The sequence below is a fragment of the Sorghum bicolor genome, chromosome 1, assembly GCF_000003195.3.
Source record: "Sorghum bicolor cultivar BTx623 chromosome 1, Sorghum_bicolor_NCBIv3, whole genome shotgun sequence".
NCBI lineage: Eukaryota > Viridiplantae > Streptophyta > Magnoliopsida > Poales > Poaceae > Sorghum > Sorghum bicolor.
In genome coordinates, this window is record NC_012870.2 from 78950121 (window position 1) to 78974749 (window position 24629).

General features: G+C 47.2%; 3 protein-coding genes and 1 long non-coding RNA gene across 4 annotated transcripts; all 4 read right to left on the minus strand.

Annotated features, from left to right (window-relative positions):
• On the minus strand, positions 8690-10617 carry LOC8061457 (probable receptor-like protein kinase At5g24010). Its single transcript, XM_002468558.2, has one exon. The coding sequence runs from the start codon at positions 10391-10393 to the stop codon at positions 8969-8971; it is 1425 nt and encodes a 474-aa protein (XP_002468603.1). The 5' UTR covers positions 10394-10617; the 3' UTR covers positions 8690-8968.
• Positions 12404-16261, minus strand: LOC8061458 (probable receptor-like protein kinase At5g24010). The gene has a single exon (XM_002468559.2). The coding sequence runs from the start codon at positions 15877-15879 to the stop codon at positions 13306-13308; it is 2574 nt and encodes an 857-aa protein (XP_002468604.1). The 5' UTR covers positions 15880-16261; the 3' UTR covers positions 12404-13305.
• Positions 19041-22042, minus strand: LOC8061459. The gene is made up of 3 exons (XM_002468560.2): positions 20021-22042; positions 19790-19904; positions 19041-19675 (listed from the first exon to the last, which is right to left on the minus strand). Exons 1-2 carry the CDS (start codon positions 21482-21484, stop codon positions 19794-19796), a joined length of 1575 nt encoding a protein of 524 aa, XP_002468605.1. The 5' UTR covers positions 21485-22042; the 3' UTR covers positions 19041-19675; positions 19790-19793.
• LOC110434457 lies at positions 22779-23286 on the minus strand. The gene is made up of 4 exons (XR_002451966.1): positions 23245-23286; positions 23100-23174; positions 22935-23009; positions 22779-22846 (listed from the first exon to the last, which is right to left on the minus strand). It is a non-coding gene; the product is annotated as an uncharacterized LOC110434457 (long non-coding RNA).

The window sequence follows — 24629 nt, forward strand, 5'->3', positions numbered from 1 at the left end:
TCTTGAAAGTTATCCATGATTTATATTCCTAATGTTTGACCGAAACTTTATCCAAAACGACTTTGTTTTTTAGCACGGAGGGAGTATTATTTAGGTTGCTAATCTCCCAGAATACACATCCATCTATATGAACTAGGCACATGCTACATAAGTTTATAACATGGCAATTCGAGCTGGCACTAGCGATACCAAACTGTCCCTTAAAATTTGGCAGAATGTATCATCTAAAGTCGCTAAACTCCTAAAATATATACATCCCCATACGTGAACTAGCCCTATGCTACATTACAGATCCAAACAACCAGAGACCGACGAAACAAAATGTTTCGAAAAACCACATGCATTTTATCACGATTTCTCCTCCACGATGAAAACAATCATAGATCAAAGAAACCAAAATATCCGGTTTCAATCCAATAGCTACAAGCCTGATAAATTTTATGAATGAAGACCTGTCTACAAGCCTGAGAGATTTTGTGATTGGAAACCCTGTCGGCACTCAACAGATAGATACATGGTCCAAGCGAAAGGTGAATGCAGTAAATTGGTACATATACATACTAAGTCTAAACGAAAGGTGAACGCAGTATAATAAATTGCAGAAGGCTCAGATATGTGCAGGTGTGACGGCACAACGTGCAAGCCAAAAGTACAAGGCAGCGTTGGCAAGTCATTTCGCAGCGGATTAGGCAAAATGACAAGCATCGCAGCATCTAATCCCATCCCATCCAATCCAATCCGACACCCTAAGATCAAAGACAAACTTATGTTGCAACGAGAAGAAGACTATAAACAAAATCCAAAAAAAGAAAAAGAAAAGCTCGTGAGGCCAGGGGCCGGGTCAGTCAGTCGGGTGGTTGAGGTAATCCTAACAAAAACGGGCGACAAACGTTGCCTCGGCACGGCGACGTCATGTCCCCCTCGGACCTGATGCCGAGACGGGACCGATTTGCGTCCAAATTCACAGCTGCTAATAACTGCGGACGCGCCAGGAATAGCAAGTTTAGCAACGCATGAGCATACGGTACGGCCGTCAGATCTCTATTAGTGCAGAGGATGCATGGTTCACACTTTTTTTCCCAATCATTGTAACATTTGGAGAGAGAACAGCTGCTACGCATGGGCAGCACAGCAGCAGGTGTGTGGTCATCTCCTAATAACAAGTTGCTGGAATTTTTTGAGAGGAATCTATGGAGAGAACTATATATGCTTTTCTTATCGTGTCACGTTGTCAAATCTCGGATTGGGGCCAGAGCATTTGGGCATCAGGTTGGAGCGTTCAGATCATGGAGCATGGGACGTGTGTGGCAGGCTTGGGTTATGCATGATTAGCGGCAAAGGTGATAGAATCCGGTTCAGGGATCAAGAGCTAGCACGCATGGTCCAGGACTCCAGGGGCACAAAAGCTAGAGAGACCCTTGAACAAAGGAGACTGTCTGTCCGTGTAGTGTGTAGCCATCATCTCGCAGCAACGACGACACCCGGACATAGCGGTTCGCCGTCCTAGGCTCAGGTTCCACTCGTGCGGTTGTTCTGTCTCGGCTTGGGGTTTGCAGCCGCGGCGACAGGTTTAGTCAGCATCGATGCTGGCTGCTACTGGTATTCAATCATGGTACATAATCCTAGACTAGACTTAGATAGCATTAGAGCATGGCTAGTAATTTAGCCGGCTGCTGACTGAATACAGTTGCCATGTCATTTACCGCCAACAAAAACAGTCCGCACATATAATAGTTGGCTAAGAGGCTGACTGTAACAAAGTTGTAAGTATTTAATATCTGCATGTTTGATTCCATCAGCTGTGAGTAATATCTTTGTGGCCATCAATGAAACAACAGTGATATGAAGAGGCGTGCAGAATAGTTGGCGCAAAAGATCAGGAGAAGCAATGAGGCCCACGTAAAACGCCGATTGTTGCGCTCGCTGTGGGCTGTAAGCCGGTGATTTCTTCCTCGGTTCCTATGTTCAGCCCGGCGCTTCACCAGCAGCCCGCTTCCTTCTCTTTCCTCCAGCTCAGACTTTGTTGACGTGGAGAACCATTCAGCCTGCTGACTGGACCTTATTATACTTGCTCTTAGTATTGACCATGGTGAAGTGATGCGGCTTAGGCCTTGTTTAGATCCCAAATCTTTACATCTTAAAACTTTTGGCTGTAAATTTTACATTCAAATAGGTCTTTAGATGCTTCCCAAATTTTTTTGTCTGCAACACACAAGACACGGGTCCCTAAGTAAGTTTACACAGTTTTGGGCCTCCAAGGTCCCAAATTCCAAATCTTTACAGCCAAGTTTTACAAGCCCCTGTTTAGATCCATTCTTCCATAAAGTGCTCATTTCTCCAAAAGTTTTGGCAGTTTGGCTGCTCCTAAACAGGGCCTTAGTTTACAGCTTTAGATGCATGTGGGAGTAGGAACGTAAGGCCAGTCTCAATGTATAGTTTCATGATACAGTTACCAAGACTATAAACTAGGTAACCGAGCCATATGAGTTTCATGGTGATGAAACTCCTCTCTCATCTGATGAAACTCCTCTCTCATCTGATGAAACTACTTCATTTATTGATCTTGATCCTGCCAAGTCAGCAATTTTGCTTATATGACACTCTATTTAATGTGCATGACACTCTTATGAAACATGCATTGAGACTAGCCTAAGTATAGAATTGTGAGAGAAGATAAATACTGAAAATTACATTAGGGGAAAAGGACATAGATACTGTCACACTGAAAATAACTGCAGGGTTAAGTTAACCTGCTAAGCAGAAAATGTTGGAGAAGTCACAACCAAATCGGTAAGGGACAGGAGAGAAAAGAGTCGGGAGGTGCTTAAATGCATGAAAACTACAATAAAAACGGTCCCTGTCGTAGTGTGAAGATGCATGTTGCGACCTGTAACCGTAGATGGAACATCACTGGATGCTTCATGTTTGGCGATGAAAACGGCACAAATTAAATTCTAGCTAGACAGCACTATCACTGATCATGGGCACGAGGTTTAGCAGCAATTTAGATGCATATGGCCTATGGGAGGGGCTGTAGATGCGGCTGGGACCTGGGAGTGAGGGTAGGAGCGAGAGCTGCTGCCATCCAATTAACAGGATGAATTGAGATTAGGATGTAAGGGCCACTATAATGCTCACAAAAGTAAGACATCAGCAGATGGGAGGAGAAAGGGAAAAATAAAGCAGATGAAAGGTATTCCAAATGTCAAAAAAGACATAAAAGTATACCTACGTGATGTAGTTCGATCATGTACGTTACCTCTTGAACCTGTTGACGTGCAAGCCTGACTTTTCATGCTTGGGAAAGCAAATTGCCATTGCCATGCTGATTTTATTCCGCCTGACGAATTGGCAGCTCAGCTGTTAAAAGGGAAAGCGAGAAGTTCTATGGGCCAGGGAGCAAAAAAGAACCTCAGCTGTGGCGCGCAAATGAAAAAGAACCGCTCAAAAAATTTTGGGTGTCTATTTTCTCTTTACTCTCTTATACAAATGGTCGGGCATAGTGATCACAAATAGAAAAAAAGGAGAAATAAAAGGTTTATTCCCTTTATATTATTCAGAATAAAGAGATTTGCAAAGAAATTTTCGTAGCACATTCTGTTGCAAAAGGCATCTAGGAAGGCCAAAGTGTACAATGATTCAACAATGATGCCATCTTGTGCTCCAGCATGATAGAGCCTTTTGTATAAAACATGAATGCCCGAAAAAAATGAGAGGCTCACACCACACTATTTTGGAGGGAAAATAAAAAACAAAGTTCGAAGAGCTTTGCCAGTATTGTGGGCACAGGTGGTAAAATAAGTGGAGCAAGGAGGCCAGCAAATGTGCCCACTGCCCTACACTGGATTTTACCACAGATCTTGTTCCCAACACTTGACAGTAGCTGCACATAAGTAAGAGCCGACCATACCTTTGAATATGGCACATCCTGGTAATCCTTTTGTGGAACACTGGGGTACAGGTTGCCCCACCAGGTTATATCTTTCTAGGAATTGTGATATGCCGTCTCTTTACTCAAAGCACTTGGCATCATAATATGTCGACAAGTATTTATGGCCCCAAGAATGCACATACATTGAACTGATGCCGGCATCCCTTTTTATTGAAACGCTAAATCATTACAGACATATTATGATCACAATTAATAAACTGATTATGCTTCTTAGAGCAAGTTTAATAATACAGTCCACTTGCTGGTTGTAAGGTTCCTTACAGCCCACCCATACAATAGTTAGCTATTCACTATTAATACATGGCCCACTTATCTCTCTCACAAAGTTTCTTGGTTTTTGTGTCTAAGCTGGCTGTAACCTTACAGCCTGCTTCTCCTCTCTCTCCTCCCTTCTCTCCTCCACATCAGCATTTAGCCAGCTTACAGCCCACCATAATACTTGCTCTTAGGCCAGTCTCAATAGGGGTTTCATTAGAGTTTCATGCACATTAAATATGCTGATGTGGCGCTATATTAATGAAGAGAGAGATGATAAGAGTTTCATGGGAGTAGAGAGAGTTTCATCCCCATGAAACTCCTATGCACTGTTTCCAAAATATTGATGTGTTGGAAACTGTGTCATGAAACTCCCATTGAGGATGACCTTATACTAGGCAGAAAAAGAAGTACTTTAGTGTAGTGGCTGAGCTGTTAGTGGGAATTGGATTGTTATGGCAAAATTTAGTTACAAAGCTGAAATATTAACATGTGTCAGGAAATCAAATGACAGTAGAATAGGAAATCGAATTCAAGTCACTTACCTTTCACCCAATAAAGGCCTTGTGTAAGCCAGAGGGGCAAGTCAAAACCAGAACATAAATCAATAGAAAACTGGCTCTAGCTGGCAACCAGAAGGTAACTGAAAGGTATTGACCGTCTGATGGATTTCTAGTTAAATATTATGTGTTTGAAAATGGTAAGACATAGTTCCTGCTCCGTTTCCAGCTATTTTCAAAAGACACAGGCTTGAAGTTGACATTACTAATCAGCGTGTTTTGTCAACTAATGGTTGTTAACTGGTACAACTACGCTCCTATGTATCGTGCAAGTGTAGCATGCCATAAGTGCCAATTTGGAATAAGGAACACCGGTCCAACCCCGGCTGACCTAGTAGCTTGTAAAATGCAGTCAATAGCAATTAAACTATTAAAAGTTGCATGTCTAAGGATAACATGCAATACTATCTCACATGATGAACAGTTTTTTTTTTAAAAGGAAAACTTACAAAAGTCTTTTCCTTCATCCCATTAGAATACTGTTCAAATCTGGTTATCTTGGTACCATACAGAGGCAGGATTTTGTTCATGCAATAAACTAACATTCCAATTAGGTTAACTGTGGTATGAAGAACCCTCCAAATAAACATGTAACATGAGCTCACCTCAGCTGTGATACAGAGAGCAAATTCTAAAAAATGTTCTGTCAGCATATGCCACAAAAACTCCCTTCCCTAACCAGGTTAACACAACAGGCCAGTAATGTTTACTTGGGCTGATCCAATTTGTATTTGGGCTTGCTACTACATGGATGATGGACGAGGCATGGGTGATGAGGACAACATACAAAAACCGGTAACAGAATGCCCAGCGTATATTTCGAAGATGTAATTAAACATCAGTGGTAATTGACCACTTCAGGTTCCTATAGCAGCGAAGTAGGCACAAACCGCACTTTTTTTATTTCAGGGGACCATCAAGTTTGCTCCTTGGAGAAAAGTTCGGAACTGTTGGGCTCCTCTAAAATGCTTTTTTTTTGCTCTCAACAACCTATGCTGAACTGGATCGCCCTGGCAGCTTGCCCCTTCTGCGACCAGACTGAAGAAAATATTCAACACATCCTCCTCACCTCATGTGAGTTTGCAAGGCAGGTCTGGACCTTGATCTTCCAGAAATTAAAATTTTAACAGTAAGGGCTCCAGAATCTACTAGTCGCATCTATGGCTGGTGGTGTCATACTTTAAGAAGTGTTCCAAAGGTGATGCGCAAAGGACTTAATTCCCTGGTCATCTTTGCTGTTTGGGAGCTATGGAAGCACAGGAACGCTTGTGTTTTTTAGGGAGATCGTCCAGATGTTCAGACCCTCTTATACAATGTGGCTGAGGAGGGCAGTTCGTGGTGCATGGCTGGTGCTACGGCCTTCCAGGGGTTCCTCATAAGGTCGCTCTCCCCTGACCTTTAGGGTCTACTAGGTAGGTTCTGAAGGTCGCAGTCATCTCCCTTGTTCAAAGGCTAGTAAGGCACAATGTGTGCTGGGTTTTAGTAGGGGGAGACCTCTTGACGCCTCCCCCATTATTTCGGTATATTTTGTACAGTCTCTTTCTCATTCTTAATGAAATAAGACACAATCCTCCTAAGTTGATCAAGAAAAAAAAATAATATATGGAGGAAAGAACAATTAAGCCAAGAGAATGCTCCAACCAATCGGATACGTTTTTTTGGAGTTTATAAAAAAGTTAATAGCTGTGTGAACAAGACAATAATATAAACTCATAATCAAGAGAGTTTGTTACGATTACGAGCTTGGGCCTGTGTGGCAGGGAATGGCCATGTGGCAGCAGCGCATGCACAAGAGAAGCAGCATGGCAGCACACGAGTTATGCAATTAGTTTGTTAGCCTTCTTTTTAGTTACTCATGTGCAGATCCATTCGTTACACCTATCTGTAATCTGTTAGATGCTAGTGGCCATTAAAGGTTAACCTGTATGGCTTGTACCTTGTAATCGAAAAGCAAGAAGAAACCCTAAAAGGAAGTCAGCCTCAAGAGATACAGCAACTAGCCTTCCTGCTATCTCGTCTATTCCTACTCAATCCAGAATTCCAGATCTGAATCAGTAAGAACTAAGGAAGATGAAACTGCATGATCGAGTACTCCATGACTAATGGTTTCTGAGTATTGGGACTTCCAAGAGTTCCAAAAAGATGAACCATATGAACATGCTGTCTAGAATATTGACAAAAAAAGTGCGGAAAAGCAAAAAACAAGAGCAGCACCGAACTATAGACAGATTCTGATGAAAAATAAATAAATAAATAAATAAGTGCACTCACATGGTAATGGAAATAGAAAGTTCAACTAATACTGTTTAAACAGTAAATTAAATATCCATGGAAGTTGAAAAGATTAGTTTTATTGATTAGCCAGATAAACATTTCATTTATCCAACCCAAATGCTATTACATCTTCAGGAATGCATTGGGGGCATTCCAGAACTTGATAGAAGTAGAACAAAGCATGTAAAGTAAATGATAAATCAGATGTAGTAGTATCACTGAGAGAATAAAATTTCCTCAGCTATTGCAACATTTGGAAGAAATGGAACCATGATACAAGAAATGACCCATCGAAAACATAAATATAATGGAAAGATTCTCATGAAAATAGCATCATTCGAGTTTGTAACACACAAAAGGAAAGCTTGTGCAGCAATTAAAAAAAAAAGAGAGGATGCACAGGATGACGAGACGCAGTTAGGAGGTGAAGACAGGGAGTAGCCCGCAATTACAAAAGTTCTAGATCATCAAAGTAGAGGTAATTTATAGTCATGGAAGCATTAAAGGTTAACTATATTCTTATTTGGTTCTTATTTGGGTGACCAAATAAAATATCAGAGCAACTCTGTATGTGTTTAATGGGACTGCCCCTAGCATGCAACTCGTCCTCTGACAGATTTTGGAGGAAGGGCACCTATGGTGTTTGGCGGGAGCTAGGGACGAGCCACCAGCTAGTGGCCTTGGGACTTGGGAGTAATCTGAAATTTTTTCATGAAAACTTTGGTCTGTTCTGCCTCCATCCAAAAAAAATGCAAGGTTAAGGCTGCCTGTGTACACCCTATCAGCACTGAGTGCACCATATAATCGTATCAAGTATTTTCCATCTAGTTGTGTCATATACATTAATTATCTTCAGACAGAAAGTGCATGCTCAGGTCGCGAATCAAGAGAGTAACATGACAAATGAAGCATCTATCAAGTATCAACCAAGTAGTAGGCCTTATTTGAGGAGGGTCCTGAGTAGGGATGAAAACGGTACGGATATTTTCCGACCGTATTCGAGACCGAATTCGTTTAGAGAGGTTCAGATCTGTCCGTATCCGAGTCCGAATATTCAACATCCGATACCGTATCCGTATCCGAATACTTAAATCGTATATTTGTGATGTCGACATCCAATCATATCTTATCCGACATGGTTGACATTATCCGTATTCGAATCCGAATACGACCAGAAATGTAAAAACAAATATGATATCAGTGATATCCGTTCGTATCCGATCCGTTTTCATCCCTAGTCCTGAGCCTCAGGATCCCACCTACAATAGTACATAACTACATATAGTAAAGTTGGTAGGATTCCAGCAAGCAGCCACATATACAGTTCATCAGATGAATTTTGCATGAGAAGATCATGCAAGTGCATTCCAAATACTGTGCTTGTTTGAGTCGCTCATGATATTTCATAAGGGATACCAAACTTACAAAAAGACTAAAAGAGAATGTCCTTAAGGGGCTCAAGAGCAAAGTGATACACAATCCACATAGAGAAGAAAACAGTAAGTCAGCAAGAGCAAAATCATGCTACAAATCCAATGGGCAATGGCTTCTGCAGCTATTTGACTTATTTTTATAATTAAATGTCTCCATGGAAACTAATTATAATGTAATTCAGATGTGAATCCACAACATCATAATCAACACTATAGATATCACAAGCATCCATTCAAGTGTATGTCAGAAATCAAACTGAATAAGTGAGGTAACAGCAATACAGCCACATCTAGGGTAGAGTACTTTTACAGCATAATGAGCAAAGCACGGAGATCACAAAGTTCAAGCATGAAAGGAGTGATGATGCAAAACTACAATACTTTTAGAGAGGTGATAAAACTACAATACTTACAACTTCATAAAAGTATTATGTGATTAGGTACATACAACAGCCGCAGTTTGTCACTCCTCAAAGATGTTCAGCTTGCACTATTCAATAGTCTGTCTTACTAGGCACAAGTTGATATGCTCTGGCCAGTTTCCCTTCACTGGAGTCCATCGGTCTCCAGGACCAAGCTGCACCGTTATTCCTCAGCTCAGTCCTCAATCTCAGCACCCGCATGACCAAAGCCACAAACAACCCAGCAAAGATGAAACCACAGAGCAAGGAGCGGGCAAATTCTCCAATCCCCTTACCCACCACATACTCCATGTCTAGATCAATTGGGAAGTCTCCATCCATACCTCCACTGGTCTTGTTCATCCTCATTATCTCCAGTGCATTAAGGATGCCACTTACTTCATCAGATAGACTCTTCTTCAAGCCACCAATCGCCAATTTCAGTATCCCTTCATCCTTCACATCGACAACAAAGTCAATGTAATAAGGATAGGCCAAGAATCCGGTGACACTGGAGAGATCAAAATCCTTGACTGCAAGATCACCATTGACGTAGATATTGAAGTAGAGCTCATACAGCGCCTTACTGGCAATGTCACAGAAGTGCATACGCACAAGGTACCGGCTGCCAGCAGGCACAGGGAAACCCCAAGTCACATTGGCCCCTGGCTTCACCGATCTCGCAGTGTTGTAGACATTGTCGGGAGCCACCTCCCTGGTCATCTGCCTGCTACCCTTGGGATAAGCAATCCGGCCGCTGAATGACCACACCCTGTAGTTGGCCGAGTCGGTGTCGACGAGGAATTTCTCATCGTTAACCCATGTCCGCCACAGTGTGCCATTAAATGGCGTGACCTTGCGCCCGGCGACGTTGATCCTGTAAAGCGTCTCAAACACCTGAGACGACAGCCCGTGGATCTGCGCGGCGCCGCCGGACGTGACGAAGGTGCCGATGTCGCCGACTAGCTCCTCAGGCGCAGAGACGAGCTCGATGGCGTTGACGAAGGCGGTGGAGCCGGAGTCGGGGACGAAGGTGAGGACGAGAACGTCGGAGTCCACGGGGAGGATGAACTCCTTGACGACGGGGGACGAGGCCGTGAAGTTGTGGAGGAGGAGCAGCCCCGCGGCGCCGACGTGGAAGCGGGACGCGGCGAGGGCGGGGGCGAAGGGGTAGAAGTGGAGGCGGAGGATGTGGTGCCCGCGGCGGCGGACGGAGAGGTCGTAGGACGCGCGGCAGGAGAAGACCCGCGCGGAGGCGTGGAGCGGGGACGGCGGCGGCGGGGAGCCGGGCGGCGCCGCGGAGGAGAGGGACGGGGAGGAGGACCGGAGGCGGGTGGACGCGCAGCCGGAGTCCGGCACGAAGCGGCGGCCGTCGGGGAGGACGGCGGGCGCCGCCGCGCCGCACGCGAGGAGGTGGTTGTCCGCCGGGGCGAACCGCGCTGCGACGGAGGCGGAGCAGAGGGCGCCGATGAGGATGAGGCCGAGGGTGAGACGGCGCGAGGTTGGTGGGGGAGCCATGACGGTGGGGACGGGGAGGTCGGAGGTGGATTTGGGTTGCGATTTGTTGAGCTGTGGGAGGGGGGAGAGCGCCGAAATGGCGTTGGAGGTAATTGGGGGACAGCCTGGAGATCGGCGGGCAAGGCCGGAGTGGAGGAATCAATTTTCAGCGCGTCGAGCTGGGGGAGACGACTCACTCGCCATCGCTCGGGTGGCGTGGCGGGGCCTACGCGTCGTGGCCGTGCCGGTGCGGTGGTTTGATTTGGCTTGGTCAATCTGGGACGCGTCGGTCAGTGTGGTGTGGTGTGTGGGCGCATTATCTGTTAGGCCATGGTTTTACTCGTGGGCGTCCAGGTTTGTGATGGGCTGGACCGAAAGTACTATATACACGAGATTCGGCCCAAACACTTCAATGATATATCTGTTAATTTACTTTTTTATTTGTATTGAAACCTTAATTTTCCTCAAACGTAGTGGAGTAAACCGAGATAAGGGGTAGATACTCAGGGTACTTAGTTTAAATCTTCGACTCAAGATGTGTGCTTGTATGTACGGCCGATCATTCAACTATGTTACCGCCTGCATCATTATGTATCGTAGAAATAAAACATTTGGTGATTACCGCTACCTTCTTCCCAAAAATATGCAATTATAGGAATGTTCCAAAGAGATTTTGGATATCATGAACGAGTTATAAATATTATGGACATGTCAAAGATCGAACGGGGCGTAACAATATAGTGAACAAAATGAGTGGAGAAGACAGCGAGCCGCAGCCAGTCGCCTTAGCTGACTCCCCCTTCTAGCCGGTCAGGCTGCCCAGCCCCGTAATAGTCGGCTTAGCTGACTCCTCCTATCGGCTAAGCCGACTCGGCTTGAAAACCAAGTAGAAAACTTTCTAAAGTTGGTTTTGGGTATATTTTTAAAGTGGAAAACTTAGAAAACGTGTCTTAGAGATATTTTCTACTCGAATAAGACCATCCTGCTCAATAAAATATGAGAGGAACACAGTCAATTAAGTTTCTATCTACCCAACCATAAAAAAATCAATCTATCAACTCTTTTTTGCCCTTTTACTCCTCTCTCAACCTCTCCTACTATTCGACACGTCTTCCGGTGAAATCAATCCTAGGCGGCCTTGCTAGTCGGAGGAGAACCTTCATGTGCTCCTCCCTGACGTGTCTCCCCATGAGAAGTTCGAAGCGTTTTCGATAAAAAACGAGCTCTACATCAGCTTTATCGGTCTCTAGATCGGCTTGATCGATTACGCTACATGCTTGGTTCCCTGCAAGTTGGTTTGCAATTTATTTGGGCATCCAAGGCCCTGCTGATGTGTTGGCTTGTATCACATTCAATGTCAACAGATTTAGATTGAGTTAAACTTTTTAAAATTTAACTAAATTTATATAAAATATTGTTAACATTTATGGTTCCAATAGATGTACTATAAACAGATACTCTATGATTAATCTAAACTTAGAGCACGTCTAGTAGTAAGAGTCAGTATGCCAAATATTCGAAGTGTTCTTTATTTATATATTTTCTCTCCTATCAAAAGAGAGAGACAGATATCTCTCTTATGTATTGGGACACACAAAAAACTTAGCTCTATCAAAAGAGACAGAGAGATAGGTATATCTCTTATGTATTGGGATACACAAAAAAGTTTAGCTCTTATCTTCGTGCTAACTCAAAGATTTTTGGCTTCTCTCTTCTATATATATATGCTAGCTTTTTTGTGACTTATTTAATGTTAGCTTATAGCTAGCCATTGAAAGTGTCCTTTTACAAGTTTAATCAAACTTAAAACTGTCTAACTCCTCGGTTAACGAGAATTTCATTATTTTAGGACGAAAGTCAGAAATACATAAGATATGTTTCGTCTTCCTGTTGTATAAGTCAACATAAGATATGTTTTGTGGGATCAAAACATGCAACGGAAAGATAGATTCCCTGCTCGGCCGGTCAGTCGCTTTGTTCGACTAGATGCTAACCAAGAAGCATAACAGAACATAGCATAGCGAGACAAGATTCGGAAGATAAGCCTTCACTAATTGCAGCATGATGACAGTTCTTTGTTTAAATGGAGCGTGCGTGTCACTATCACACGATTTTTTTTTCTTCCCTTCCAACTCCAAACCGCGTTCCGATTTCCACACTTTGCCCGGCCCTGGGCTCCACGGCAACCATTAATCCAGCTTAGAAATTGCTTATTGCTCCAAGCCATTTACAGTATGTGCGTTCCCTTTAAGTAGTCTTATGACCAAACACAAACTGAAAGTCTGAAACCTTCTCCTCACAGTCTTTAAGGGAACATCGATATCTAACCGAATTGATCTTGGTGACCGTCGGCGAACACTAGCATCAGACTGACGTTGAACACACGTTGCAACCACTGAATGAGATATCCCCACTGCCAATTCTTCTGGCCAGCTTTCCTTGGCACCTTGCTCTGCTCTAGACTATCTGCTATACGCGTGGTCTGGTGAGTGTGACCACCAGAGAAGAAGAGAATATCCGCAAAAGTTTTGTTGCCATGCGAGCAGTCGTACAGGCGCCTAAATTATGTAGCTCAATCAATCAGACAGCCACTGGTCAATTTGCTTTGGCCGCATCCGCATGCATACGCACAGCACGCTTACAACGAACATGGATTATCCGTGACCGTGATGCAGACCTGCAGAGTGTAGGGACAGCAAAAAAGGATTGGTTGGCATTCGCAACAGTTTCTGGGTTGCCGTAGAGTTCAGAGCACATTCACCAGCAGCTCTGAATTTCTTGTCTGCTGTGAATCTGTGATAACGTGATGTCCTCTCTATAATAATACTGTCAAACTAAGCAACGATAACAAAACCATGATTAGTACACTCCAGTACGTGACTGTGGCTCGGATTGTTTGCAGGAGCCGGTTCGCCGGCACCACCAGCAGCTCATCAGCGGCCCTCGCCGCTGCTGAGCTGAGAGAACACCTTGCTGTTGACGACGCCCACGTCCGTGACGGCCGTGTCGTCCGGATCTCCCGTCGTCATGAAGCTCGTCGACGAGGGCACCCAGCGCGGGACGACGACGTCCTCGGGGAACTGCGCGCCCACTGCGCCGCTGTCCTCGAACGCGTCCCGGCGGACGTGCGTCTCCTGCAGCTGCAGGCAGTACTCGAGGTTCCACAGCACGTCGGCCATGGACGGCCGCTCCTGCCCGTAGTCCGCCAGGCACCGCTCCGCCGTCTCCGCGAACTTGCGCAGCGAGTTCTCGTTCACCTCACCGAGGATCCGCGGGTCGGCGATCCGGTCCAGCTGCCCGCGCCTCTGCCACCCGACGGCCCACTCGGCGAGGTTGATCTGGTCGCGCTCCAGCGCCTGGTCGATCACCGGCCGCGCGCACAGCACCTCGAACAGCACCACCCCGAAGGAGTAGACGTCGGAGCGGTCCGTCAGCTGCTGCGTCTTGAAGTACTCCGGGTCCAGGTACCCGAAGCTGCCCTTCACCGCCGTGCTCACGTGCGTCTCCCCGAACGACGGGCCGATCCGCGACAGCCCGAAGTCGGCCACCTTGGCGATGAACCCGTCGCCGAGGAGGATGTTGGTGGACTTGACGTCGCGGTGGATGATGTTCTCGGAGTAGCCCGTGTGCAGGTAGTGCAGCCCCCTCGCGGCGCCGATGCACACCTCCAGCCGCTGCTTCCACGACAGCGGCGCCGCCGCCCCGTCGGAGTCCGGGCCGTACAGGTGGCTCCGCAGCGTGCCTTTCTCCATGTACTCGTACACCAGGATCATCTCCGCCTGCTCGTTGCAGTAGCCGATGAGGGACACCAGGTGCCGGTGCCGGATGCGGGACAGCACCACGATCTCCGTCTGGAACTCCGGCAGGCCCTGCTTGGACGCGCGCGTCGCGCGCTTCACTGCCACGCGGGTGCCGTCGCGGAGCGCGCCGCGGTACACGTTGCCGAAGCCGCCCACGCCGATGAGGTTGCGCTCGTGGAAGTTGTCGGTGGCCGACCTCAGCTCCTCCAGCGGGATGTGGAGCTGCGTGCTCACCCTCTGCATCGCCCCGGTCGTGCCCTCGCCCGACCGGCTCGACGGCTCCAGCACCCACCCGGAGCTTTCCTGCGACCACGGCAGCGGCTTGCTGCTCTCCTTCTCCAACGGCGCCGCCCGCGCCATCCGCCTTTTTCTCCGCACGACGAAGAACAAGCAGAGCGCGGCGGACGCGAGAACCGAGGCGCCGAGCACGGCCGACAGAGCGGTGATCAAAACTCTCTTATTCCTGCTACCATGTGAGCCCGCCGCCAAGCTCGAATCCGAAGGTCGCACCTTCATGATCTCCAGCCCGTTCAGGAAGCCCCCTTCGCCAGTGCCGCTCTTGGCGGACATGCCGATGCTGACGGTGAGGTTCCCGGAGATGGGCGCCGTGGCCGCGTAGTCCATGTATAAGGCCGTGTTCGCCTGCGTCTCGAACTGTGTGGGCGTGAAGTCCTGGGTGCCCATGGATTGCGCGACGAAGACGTTGAACACGCTGACGACTGCGACGACGGAGCTCAGCAGCTCGTAGTCGCAGAAGTGGAGACGGACGAGGTAGTTGGACCCCGGTTCCGCCGAGAAGGTCCACGTGACGTTGAAACGCGGAGGTACCGCCCCTGCTCCGGCCGCCGACACGTTCGCGGCGCGCTGCGTCTTGTAGACGACGTCGGGCGCCAACTCCTTGGTGTAGGTGGCGTAGACGATCTGGGTGGTCGTGTTCTGCAACATGGAGCTCCCCGCAGGACCGAAGAGGAAGGGGTCGTCGGGGAGCCACGTCCGCCAGAGGGTGTCGTTCTCCTTGGTCACCTCGGGGCCGCCCACGTTGAGGCGGTACACCGTCTCCAGCGCGTCCTTGGGCCACGCGGCTATGTTGAGGGCCGCCGCGCCTACGCCCACCGGCGTCACGCTGCCGTTCCACAGCAGCTCCGCTGGGGCCGGGAACAGCTCGACGGCGTTGATGAACGCGGCCGAGCCGGAGGCCGGCGTGAAGGTGACGCTGAAGTCGCCGGAGCCGCCTGCCGGGACGAAGAACTCCTTGACGACGCCGGCGTTCGGCGGCGAGAAGGAGGACAGCAAGGTGTACGCGTCCTGAACAGAGACCGCGAAGCGCGCGGAGGAGAGGCTGACGGTGGACGGCGAGGCTGGGGAGAAAGGGAAGAAGTGGAGGCGGAGGACGAAGAACGCGGCCTGCTGCCCGGCGGAGTCGGGGACAGGGAACCTGTAGGAGAAGGCGGAGCTGGACGCGCGCGCGGCGTCGTAGAGCGGGGAGGCGACGCTGTTGGGGTTGGCGTTCGTCACCGCCGGGACGCTTTTGGTGGTCAGGTAACCGTCGTCCGGGGTGAAGTTGCGCGCTGGGCTGTCGCGTGGGAAGGTGACTGTGGAGCCGGCGCCGCAGGCGAGGAAGAAGGAGAAGGCCGGGGAGAAGGCGGCCAGGGCGGTGGACGGGAGGAAGGTGGCGAGGAGGACGAGGACGAGGACGAGGACAGCCATTGTGAGTGATGGTAGAGGAGGCGTGCCGGCTGAGGGTGTGGCAGGCGACGGAGGGGATAAGCGAGTGCGGCAAGGACGACCGATCGGTGAGTGGTCAGTGGTGTGTGGAGTCGGGCACGGGGAACGTGGACTCGGATGGTGGTGGTGGAAGGACACGGACACGGGGATGGTGGACACACGAGCCCTGGACTGGAGAGTGGAGTGGACGAAGACTAGCGAGCTGGAAAGGCGGCTTTACTTGAGTTTTGTTCTCTTCTTTGGGAGGAGGGAGAAGGTAGGCTCCTACGGTATAAATTTTTCAAACCTCAATCAATGAATCGACACACACCAACCATCTTATAGTTTTTTTTTCTTCTGGCGCAACAGCAGTAGTTTTCTTTTATTATTGAGGAGTTTTATGTTTCATGTGACAACAATCGTACAATTAAGAAATAGCTCATAAAATATAATTCATGATTTTTAGCCAAACAACAATGAAATTAAATATTAACTGAAGAACAATAAAAAGTCAAGCACCTAAAACATATAAGTGTTTTTTTTAAAAAAAATAGAGTAGTGATAGTGTACTTCTGTTTAACAAAATTACAAATATAATAAATGCCTATGGTTATGAAAGTGTTACTCAAGAAAATTACATCTCTCTTTTTTTAATTCCTAATTAAATATTCTGAGAGCTAGTCCCTTCATCTTAAATTATAAGACCTTCTGATTTTATAGAGAGTTAAAGCATCTCAAATATGATCAATTTTTTTAATAAAATAATAACATCTATTATATTACAACAACGGAATCAAAAGGAGCCCTTACGTCGCCAAGAGAGTCTAGGAACTACAAGATTAATTAGAAAAAGAGAATAATATCCACCATTGAATTTTGTGATGATCTAATGGTCCAAAATAAATAGAGTAGCGGAAAAAACAAAATAATATGCATTGTTGGTTTATGATGATCTAGTGACAAGGAATAAATAGAGCACTGTGGAAAATAAAATATGTACCTTTAAATTTCATGACGATCTAACAACTAAGAATATCTAGAATACAACACCTATAACTTGTGAGATTAATTTGGAGAAAACATACAACGTTGGTTTTCATGATGGTTAACAGTCGAGAGTAAATAGAATATCCAAAATACAAGGTATATAAATTATGATATTAATAAAAAAGGAAACATGCACGTTAGATTTTGTGATAATCTAACAACCGAGAATAAATAGATTATCCAAATACAAGGTCAAGAAATTACGAGGTTAATCATTAAAAATAAAGGAATGTGCACCATTATGATGATCAACATATGAGAATAAAAAAGGCATGTCAAATACAAAGCATAAAAGTTACGAGATTAATCAGGAAGAAGAAAAAAATACCGTTGTTGTGTTTTATAATCTAACGGCCGAGAAAAAAGAGAGTATCTATGTCAAATATAATTAATAAATAACTAAATTCAATTCATATACAATATAGCTAAAGAAACTATTGCAAACCAGTCTATACATAAATGAAGACAACACACATATTGCTAATTAAAGCTTTTATAGATTGCAACACAATTGCATTTTTTATATTAATTATATGATGCCAAAAGGAACAAATTCTGGCGATATTGGCTCTAAAGGAAAAATGTAACAAGAATATTGAAGATTTTTTAACTTTTAATGTGCTATTTAATAATATTGTTGAAGATGTCAAACATCAAGTAACACTACTAAAGACATGCGAGCATTGAGCACGACAAACAAGATTTTAGCCTCATATTTAGACAATATTCGGTGATGAACAACAAAAATTGGACCTTAGTTGCTAGACCAAAGAATTAAAAATCCCAGAATTTAAGTAGGAGCATGTGCCCCTGCTCCTTGTGTACTTGTCACCCTCATCACCGGGGATCACCAAGAAGAAGATTGAGCACCAACTTTTCTTCTCGGTCTCCGGTGGTGGGGGGTTGGCATTTTTACCAGCGGAACCAGTAGTGGCACCAGTGGCGCCAATATGCGGCTAGCACCAGGAGCATCTCCTAGTAAGCCCTATACTTGGGCAACGGGCCGGCCCAGCACGTTGCCTAACGGGCCGAGGGGGCACGTCGTGCCCTACGGGCCGTGCCTTACCGGCCCGCGGGCCTGACCTCCAGCCCAGACACGGGCCCGTGGGCCTTTTTGCGTACCGGGTGGGCCCTTAGGCCGGACCAACCCATAGCCCGTTGAACAATAACATATCAATAAACACAGATTTAAAAGCATATTTAAAACACATTCATCAATTCATCACTTCATCAGTATAAAGAACACATTCAAATACATATGACAGATGTAGAGAATAGATTTAGATATCAAAATGAGTTATTTTATACAATGTTGTTATTTGGCGGGCCGGGCCGGGCTGAAGTGCGGCCCAAGCACGGCCTGTAGCCCCGTGCCGTGCCAGCCCAGGCCCAATAACCTTCGGGCCGGGCCGGGCTATGGCCGGGCCAAAATGACGGGCTTCGGATCGTGCTAACAGGCTCGGGCTGCATGTCCAGGTATAGTAAGCCCTCGGTGGGGGCAGCTCCGTCAGGACATGCCATGGCCAAACGGAGCCATGTCATTGCTGCTTTCGGCTAGGTAGCCAGCAGGAAAAAGTAGAGGATGTTGGCCAAGGCCCTCATCCTCACTTCGCGGTTGGACTTGGACAAGTGACCGGCATGGCATGTGTCTCGCTCGAGTTATTGGTTTCCAAAGAAAACATACCTCTTTGATGTAGGCACGTAGTTGTAAAGGTCCATAGTAATAGAACGATACTCAAATTTTGTGCTAGTTTATGATATAAATAAGTATCATTAGCTTGTTTATTAATTATATTCTGATGGTATATTTGATATTATAATTTTTTGTACTCCCTCCATCCTAAATTGTAAGTCATTCTAAGAATCTTGGAGAGTCAAACTTTTCAAAGTTTGACCAAATTTATATGATAAAATAATAATTATTATGATACCAACTAAATATCATTAGATTCTTCTTTAATTATATTTTCATAGTAAACTCACTTTACGTTACAAATCTTAGTATTTCACTCTATAATTTTGGTCAAACGTGAAAATGCTTTGACTCTGCAAGATTCTTGGAATGACTTACAATTTGGGATGGAGGGAGTAATTATTAGGTCAAACTTGATATGGTATTACACGCGATTGTATTATAGACCTTAAAAATGGATGTGATTTAGAATACACACTCTTATTAGCAGGCCGTGGACATCCCATAGTGTATACATATTTACGGTCCAGATAAGCCCAGTCCAACCCAACTTCGTAGCATAAGACTAACACGGCACCTCTTAATGGCCCAAAATCTACGTGGGTCTAATTAAATCCGTCCCGGGCCGGTTGGCACGCACGTTGTGCTTAGCCGGGGAGATGGAGATTTCAGCAGGATCATGTTTTGATGACCTTCGAATTGCAAACAAGTGCCGAACGGACCATAGCCGACCACGCCTTCAAACAAAAGAGTGCCTCATCTGCGCGCGCAGGATGCCATTAGTTTCAGTGTTTGACGTACCAAAGCACTCGCCCCGTTTCGTCATCTTTATACGCCTCTACAGTATACAGCTACACTCCATCGCACGTTGCTGGCCCAACCGATGAGTTCCTCTGAGCCCCTTCCGCAACGGGTTTGCTTCTGCCTTGAGCCTTGTTGCTCCATGATCACTGAATTAAAACATGTGCTCCATGATCCGTGGATCTGAAGCAGCCATTTTCTCTATCGCTCCCCATTCCGCCGTCCACTGATCTAGCTCCTATACTTCCCCTGCGCAAACTGCATGGAGACAGGGCGAGCGGATGTACGATTTCAAGGAGAATTTTTGTTTGCCACTGTCAGTCAAAAAGAAGAAGAGATTTCCTTCAAAAACAAAACGAAGAAGAGATCGACCTGCCTAAACCCTGGCGAACTCGCCGTCTCTGCAGACGCCGACGTCGATGGTCATCCTCCGGTCTTTCCCCACCGTCGGCGACGACACCACCCGGCAGCAATTCCTCCTCGGGGACTGCACGCAAAGGTTCATGCATAGCTAGTCTAGTCAGATCAAGATGCCACATTTGCCACGTAGACTGTAAAATCGATGAGGACCAGAACTGAGACGTGCACGACGCCCGTACATACCCGTTTCCAGAGATCGGGGTCGGGCTTCTTGCGCACGACGACGCGGTCCAGCAGCGCGGCGGGGTCCGGGATGCGCCACCGGCACGGCGTGGGCGGCACCCGGTGCCGCTCGTACTCGGTCACCGTGGTGGTGGCGTTGCGTTTGCGCCGGCGGCGTTCCAGCCGCGCCTGCCGCATGTAGTACACCTGCGGCCTCTGGCACGGGTGCCGCGCCACGGGCCGCGTGTTGAACGCGTACGCCGTGTAGTCGGCGCGGCGGTACCAGTTGAGGAACGTCCGCATCGGCGTCTCCATCTCCCGCGGCGACAGCACCCCGCGGAGCACCATCACCGCGAACCCCCACGACACGGACACCGTCCACTCCTTGCCGGCGTCGTAGCACACCGACTGCTGCGCCACGGCCGCCGGGTCCAGCGCCACGGGCCCCGCGAACAGCCGCCGCAGCGCTTGCGTCCGCGACCGCACCGTCGGGAACACCGGCTGCAGGAAGTCGAAGTGGTGCAGCGACACAAGCGGCGTCACCGGGTGCGCGCCCAGGAGTCCCAGCACGTCGCCCCACAGGTCGCACTGGTGGAAGCCCAGGTGGCGCGTCAGCGGCACCCCCAGCTCCGACATGCACGCGTGGATACGGTCGTCGCTGCCGTACAGCGCGGGGTACCGCTCGATGCAGCCGTCCTGCATGCGCGCCAGCTGCGCCGCCAGCGCGCGGCTGATGGCGAACCCGCCGCCGCCGAACGCCATGCCGTACGAGAAGATGAGGTTCTGGATGTGGCTCTCCGACGGGTTCCCGATGTAGTACGGCTGCGTGTGGTCGTACCGGGACAGCACGTCCGCCAGGTTGTCCGGGAAGAACACCGTGTCGTCGTCGCCCATCACGAACCACCGCGCGCCCGGGAGGCCCAGCCGGAAGCTCTCCGAGACGATGCGCGTGATCCGCAGCGCCGACCGGCTGCCGGCGCCGTGCGTGTAGGGGAACCTGGACGTGTTGCCGCTGATCTTGATGCCGGGGAGATCCGAGGAGGGGTTCCTGGTGTACAGATCCGGCACCGGCTTGTCCAGCCACACGAAGCCGCGCATCTTCCCCGGCTGCCACCACACCCGGATGTACTCCTTCCGGCTTTTCCAGAGCGACGACGATGCGCCGATGCCGAACACAATGTGACGCAGCCCGGTGGGTGCGGCATCGTCGTCGTCCGCGGAAGGCTTCGGCTTCAGTTTCGACCGCGCCTTGGGCGGCGGAAGCCGCGACGAGCTACCATTATGCCACTTGCCATCGGCACCGGCACCGCCGTCCTGCGGGCACGGGTGGGAGTAGAACGGGGACACGGCGAGCGCGACGACGTAGAGCACCAGCACGGGCAGGAGTACGTAGAGGAGGAGGATGTAGAGGAAGAAGGAGGTCTTGGACTTGGGCACCTGCTTGCCGGCGGCGGCGTGCATGACAATGGCGCCTCCTCCTTTCATGCCAGATCAGGGACGGCGCCTGCGATGAGCCGATGATGGTGCATGGCCAGGATCGAGAAGTGGCAAAAACGAGCAGCGATCGCCGCCAATGATGGCATGGGTTTAATATAGCAGCTCGCGGCGCAGTCCAAGTGTTCGTGCCGGGCAAAGTCTGAGGAGGACAGGTGGTGCGCGGCGACCGGCGATGGCAGCGTATGCGAGTGTAGATCGCAGTCGGGTTACCATAACCTGAATTTGTTGGACTATAAATAGCCTGGTCAATGGGCAAATTGTCTTTGTAGGATCGATCTCCTACGCATCCTGTTTCGGCCTGTGAGCTTTTAGTTAGCCTCGTTATCAGGTTCATGGTGTATATATTATAGTTGAGTTTTGCTATTTATCTGTCAACAGTTTTTTGTTATAAAAATCTGTCAAATTATTGACCCTTGATTCTGCTTTAGGATTTGTGTGGTGTATGATTGTCTTTCTGAGTTTCATTAGGTCTCAAGTAGTCAAGTCTGAACCCACCGACCCGCTTCCACTAATCCCCTGCCAAATCTCTCTCCCCCTCTCTCTCCAGTTTCTCTCTACTATCGATGAGAAATTTCAATATTTAGGACTCAATTCGCATGCCTCTCAAGATTTAGGATTCAATTCGTGTGTCTTTCAAAAAATAGGACTAAACATGCGAATTGCTTCAAGATTTAGGATTTTGGCCTTTTTTCCATCTTTTCCCTTTCATGAAATGTTTGCATGTCTCTCTGTCCTCCTAAATGGACCAAAGTACCCCTGTCTCATTTAGATCAGTTCTGTGCGCTGGATGATGGGCTCCTGATTGCTGCAGCATTAAAAAAAACTGAAGCCTACCAGGAACCCAGCCACATAGAGGCAGGTGATTTGGTTTCCTGGGAACTATACTAAACCCTTGTTAGAAAAAAATGTACATTTTGGCACAAAGCAAAGCCAGCACACCATAATATAAACGAGATGTACATATGCTTATATATTCATAAAAATAAAGCAGTCATTATAAGCAAACCATACTAAAGGCACACAGGTTTTCTGGGAACTAAAAACCACACAAAGCCAAAAGAAGCATCCTGGTGCATACAAGTTTTCCTGGGCAACACAAAAGAACCATCGTCTTCTGGAAACTTACAACCATACAACCATACAGTCAACAGAGCCAAAAGAACCTTCAGGTGAATAAAGTTTTCCTTTGAACTTAGAACACAAAAGAGGCTATATAATTATTCTTCAGTTGATCAGGTAGCACTATTTCTTCCCTTCCTTGGAGTGAGCTTTTTCTTAAGTTCTATCCGACGCCTTGCTGGAGACTTGGTGGGAGTGGTAACAATATTTAGTGCCTCTTCTCCGGTTTGGCTGAATACATGGGAACATAGGAGAGGGATGCTTCAGTACATGAACAGAGTTGAGTATATGCATGCTCAATTGAGTAGTTCTTTTTTACCTTGTTGTTACAGGTCCAAAACTTGTAGTGATTTGGTTTGACCCTCCTACCTCCACCATTGCTAAAAGTGATTGCCTAAAAATAAAAGGAAATTTCTAGCTGGTTGAGTGTTCATAAAAACTAAAAATGTACAGCTCAAGTCTTTCATACAGTTCATAGAGGTACCTTCTTGTCACAGGACCAGGAGAAGTGTTGATTTGACTTGTGCCTTCTAGCTCTACTATGGCCGATGAGAATTGACTAAAAATAAAGAAAATGGTTAATGTTGTTATATAGAGGAGAAGTGTACAAATCATGTTATTTTCTTTACCTTGCTGTCACAGGACTGTTGTTCTCTGGACTTCCTTGCTCAACAACTTTCTGCCTTTTGCTAGAGCCTTGGAGGCCTTCCAGCCTTCCCCTTTTTAGCTCGGCTTTTCCTAAAATTGTGGAGCTGTTAATAAAATGTAATATTTTAATGAAGCAAAACAAGTGGCAATTTTACCTTTTCTTTGTTCCATTCATCGGGCACTTTGGAGATGACGACCTATGGCCAAGACCTCCGCATTTTTTGCATGTCACTTGCCACTTGCCTTTGCCCCTAGGTTTATTGCCCTTATTTTCAATGCAGCTAGGAATTCTGAGTTTTCTTTGTCTACCAGGCTCCCTCTTTTCGAGAGGCGGTAATACTTTGAATCCAAGATTCACACGTGCCCATTGGGACATATCAGGTAGTGGTCTAATCACATCCCCATAGGCTAGCCTAAAATGGTAAACTGAAAAGTAAGGATGCAAGTACTCTTCCATCTTAGGATTTCTACATGTGGTGATGAGTGCCATAGCGTGTGGGCATGGTTTTCCTGAGACTTGCCACTCCCTGCAGGTGCATATGTGGTTTCTAATATTGACCACATGTCTTATGATCTTGTGTGAATCAGTAACCTCTGTCACCTCAGCTTCTTTCCTTCCACCTTCTTTGACTTTCAGGTGGGCCAACTCCCTACTCATCGCATATAGTTGGCGAACCACGACTGGAAGCATTATATGGCCTTCGAATTTCTCACCTATTCTTCTCCTCCTTGCATATAGTTCCATAAACTTGGACCTAAGGGAGTCAGCAAGGCTAGCTGGAGGAAGGTCCTTAATATCCTTTACCCAGTTGTTTGTCATGCATCAACCTTGCTACAATAGACCATGGACAATCATCCGCTTTGCAGTATCCTCTAAACACACTTTTACAAGATTTCTCAGTTCCAATTTCAAACTTCTCCACAATAGCATGATGCTTCAATGCAGCCCTGAATTCAGACATACTAGCATAAATGGTTCCCTCTTTCATAGGAGGATTTTCTCTATCATAAAGCACTGAGTTCTCACCAGGCACATGATCATCAACCACCAACTCATCAACTGGTTCAAGAGCAGTTTGCTTTCCCTTTTCAGCAGCCACTGCCCTAGCTTGCTCAACTCTCTCATCCTCTGCTCTAAGACCAAGAAACTCATAAATTGTATCCTCATCAATCACAGGCATAGGTGCACCAATCTGATCAACTGTTAGAGGAGTAATCTGCAGACTGTCCCAATCGATTTCTATGGGTTTGTCGACAACACTGACAACCAAAAGCATCTTCCTTTCATTCTTTCTTTCAATGAAAGCAAGTGACAGATATGTATCATTCTGCAGTTTTCTTTCTCCAACTCCACTCATGACAAACT

Coding starts and splice junctions, on each gene's coding strand:
- LOC8061457 (XM_002468558.2), bottom strand. CDS start 10,393: ATGGCTCCCCCACCAACCTCGCGCCGTCTCACCCTCGGCCTCATCCTC.
- LOC8061458 (XM_002468559.2), bottom strand. CDS start 15,879: ATGGCTGTCCTCGTCCTCGTCCTCGTCCTCCTCGCCACCTTCCTCCCG.
- LOC8061459 (XM_002468560.2), bottom strand. CDS start 21,484: ATGAAAGGAGGAGGCGCCATTGTCATGCACGCCGCCGCCGGCAAGCAG. Junction 19,905..20,020: donor ACCCCGATCTCTGGAAACGG/GTATGTACGGGC, acceptor CTTTGCGTGCAG/TCCCCGAGGAGGAATTGCTG.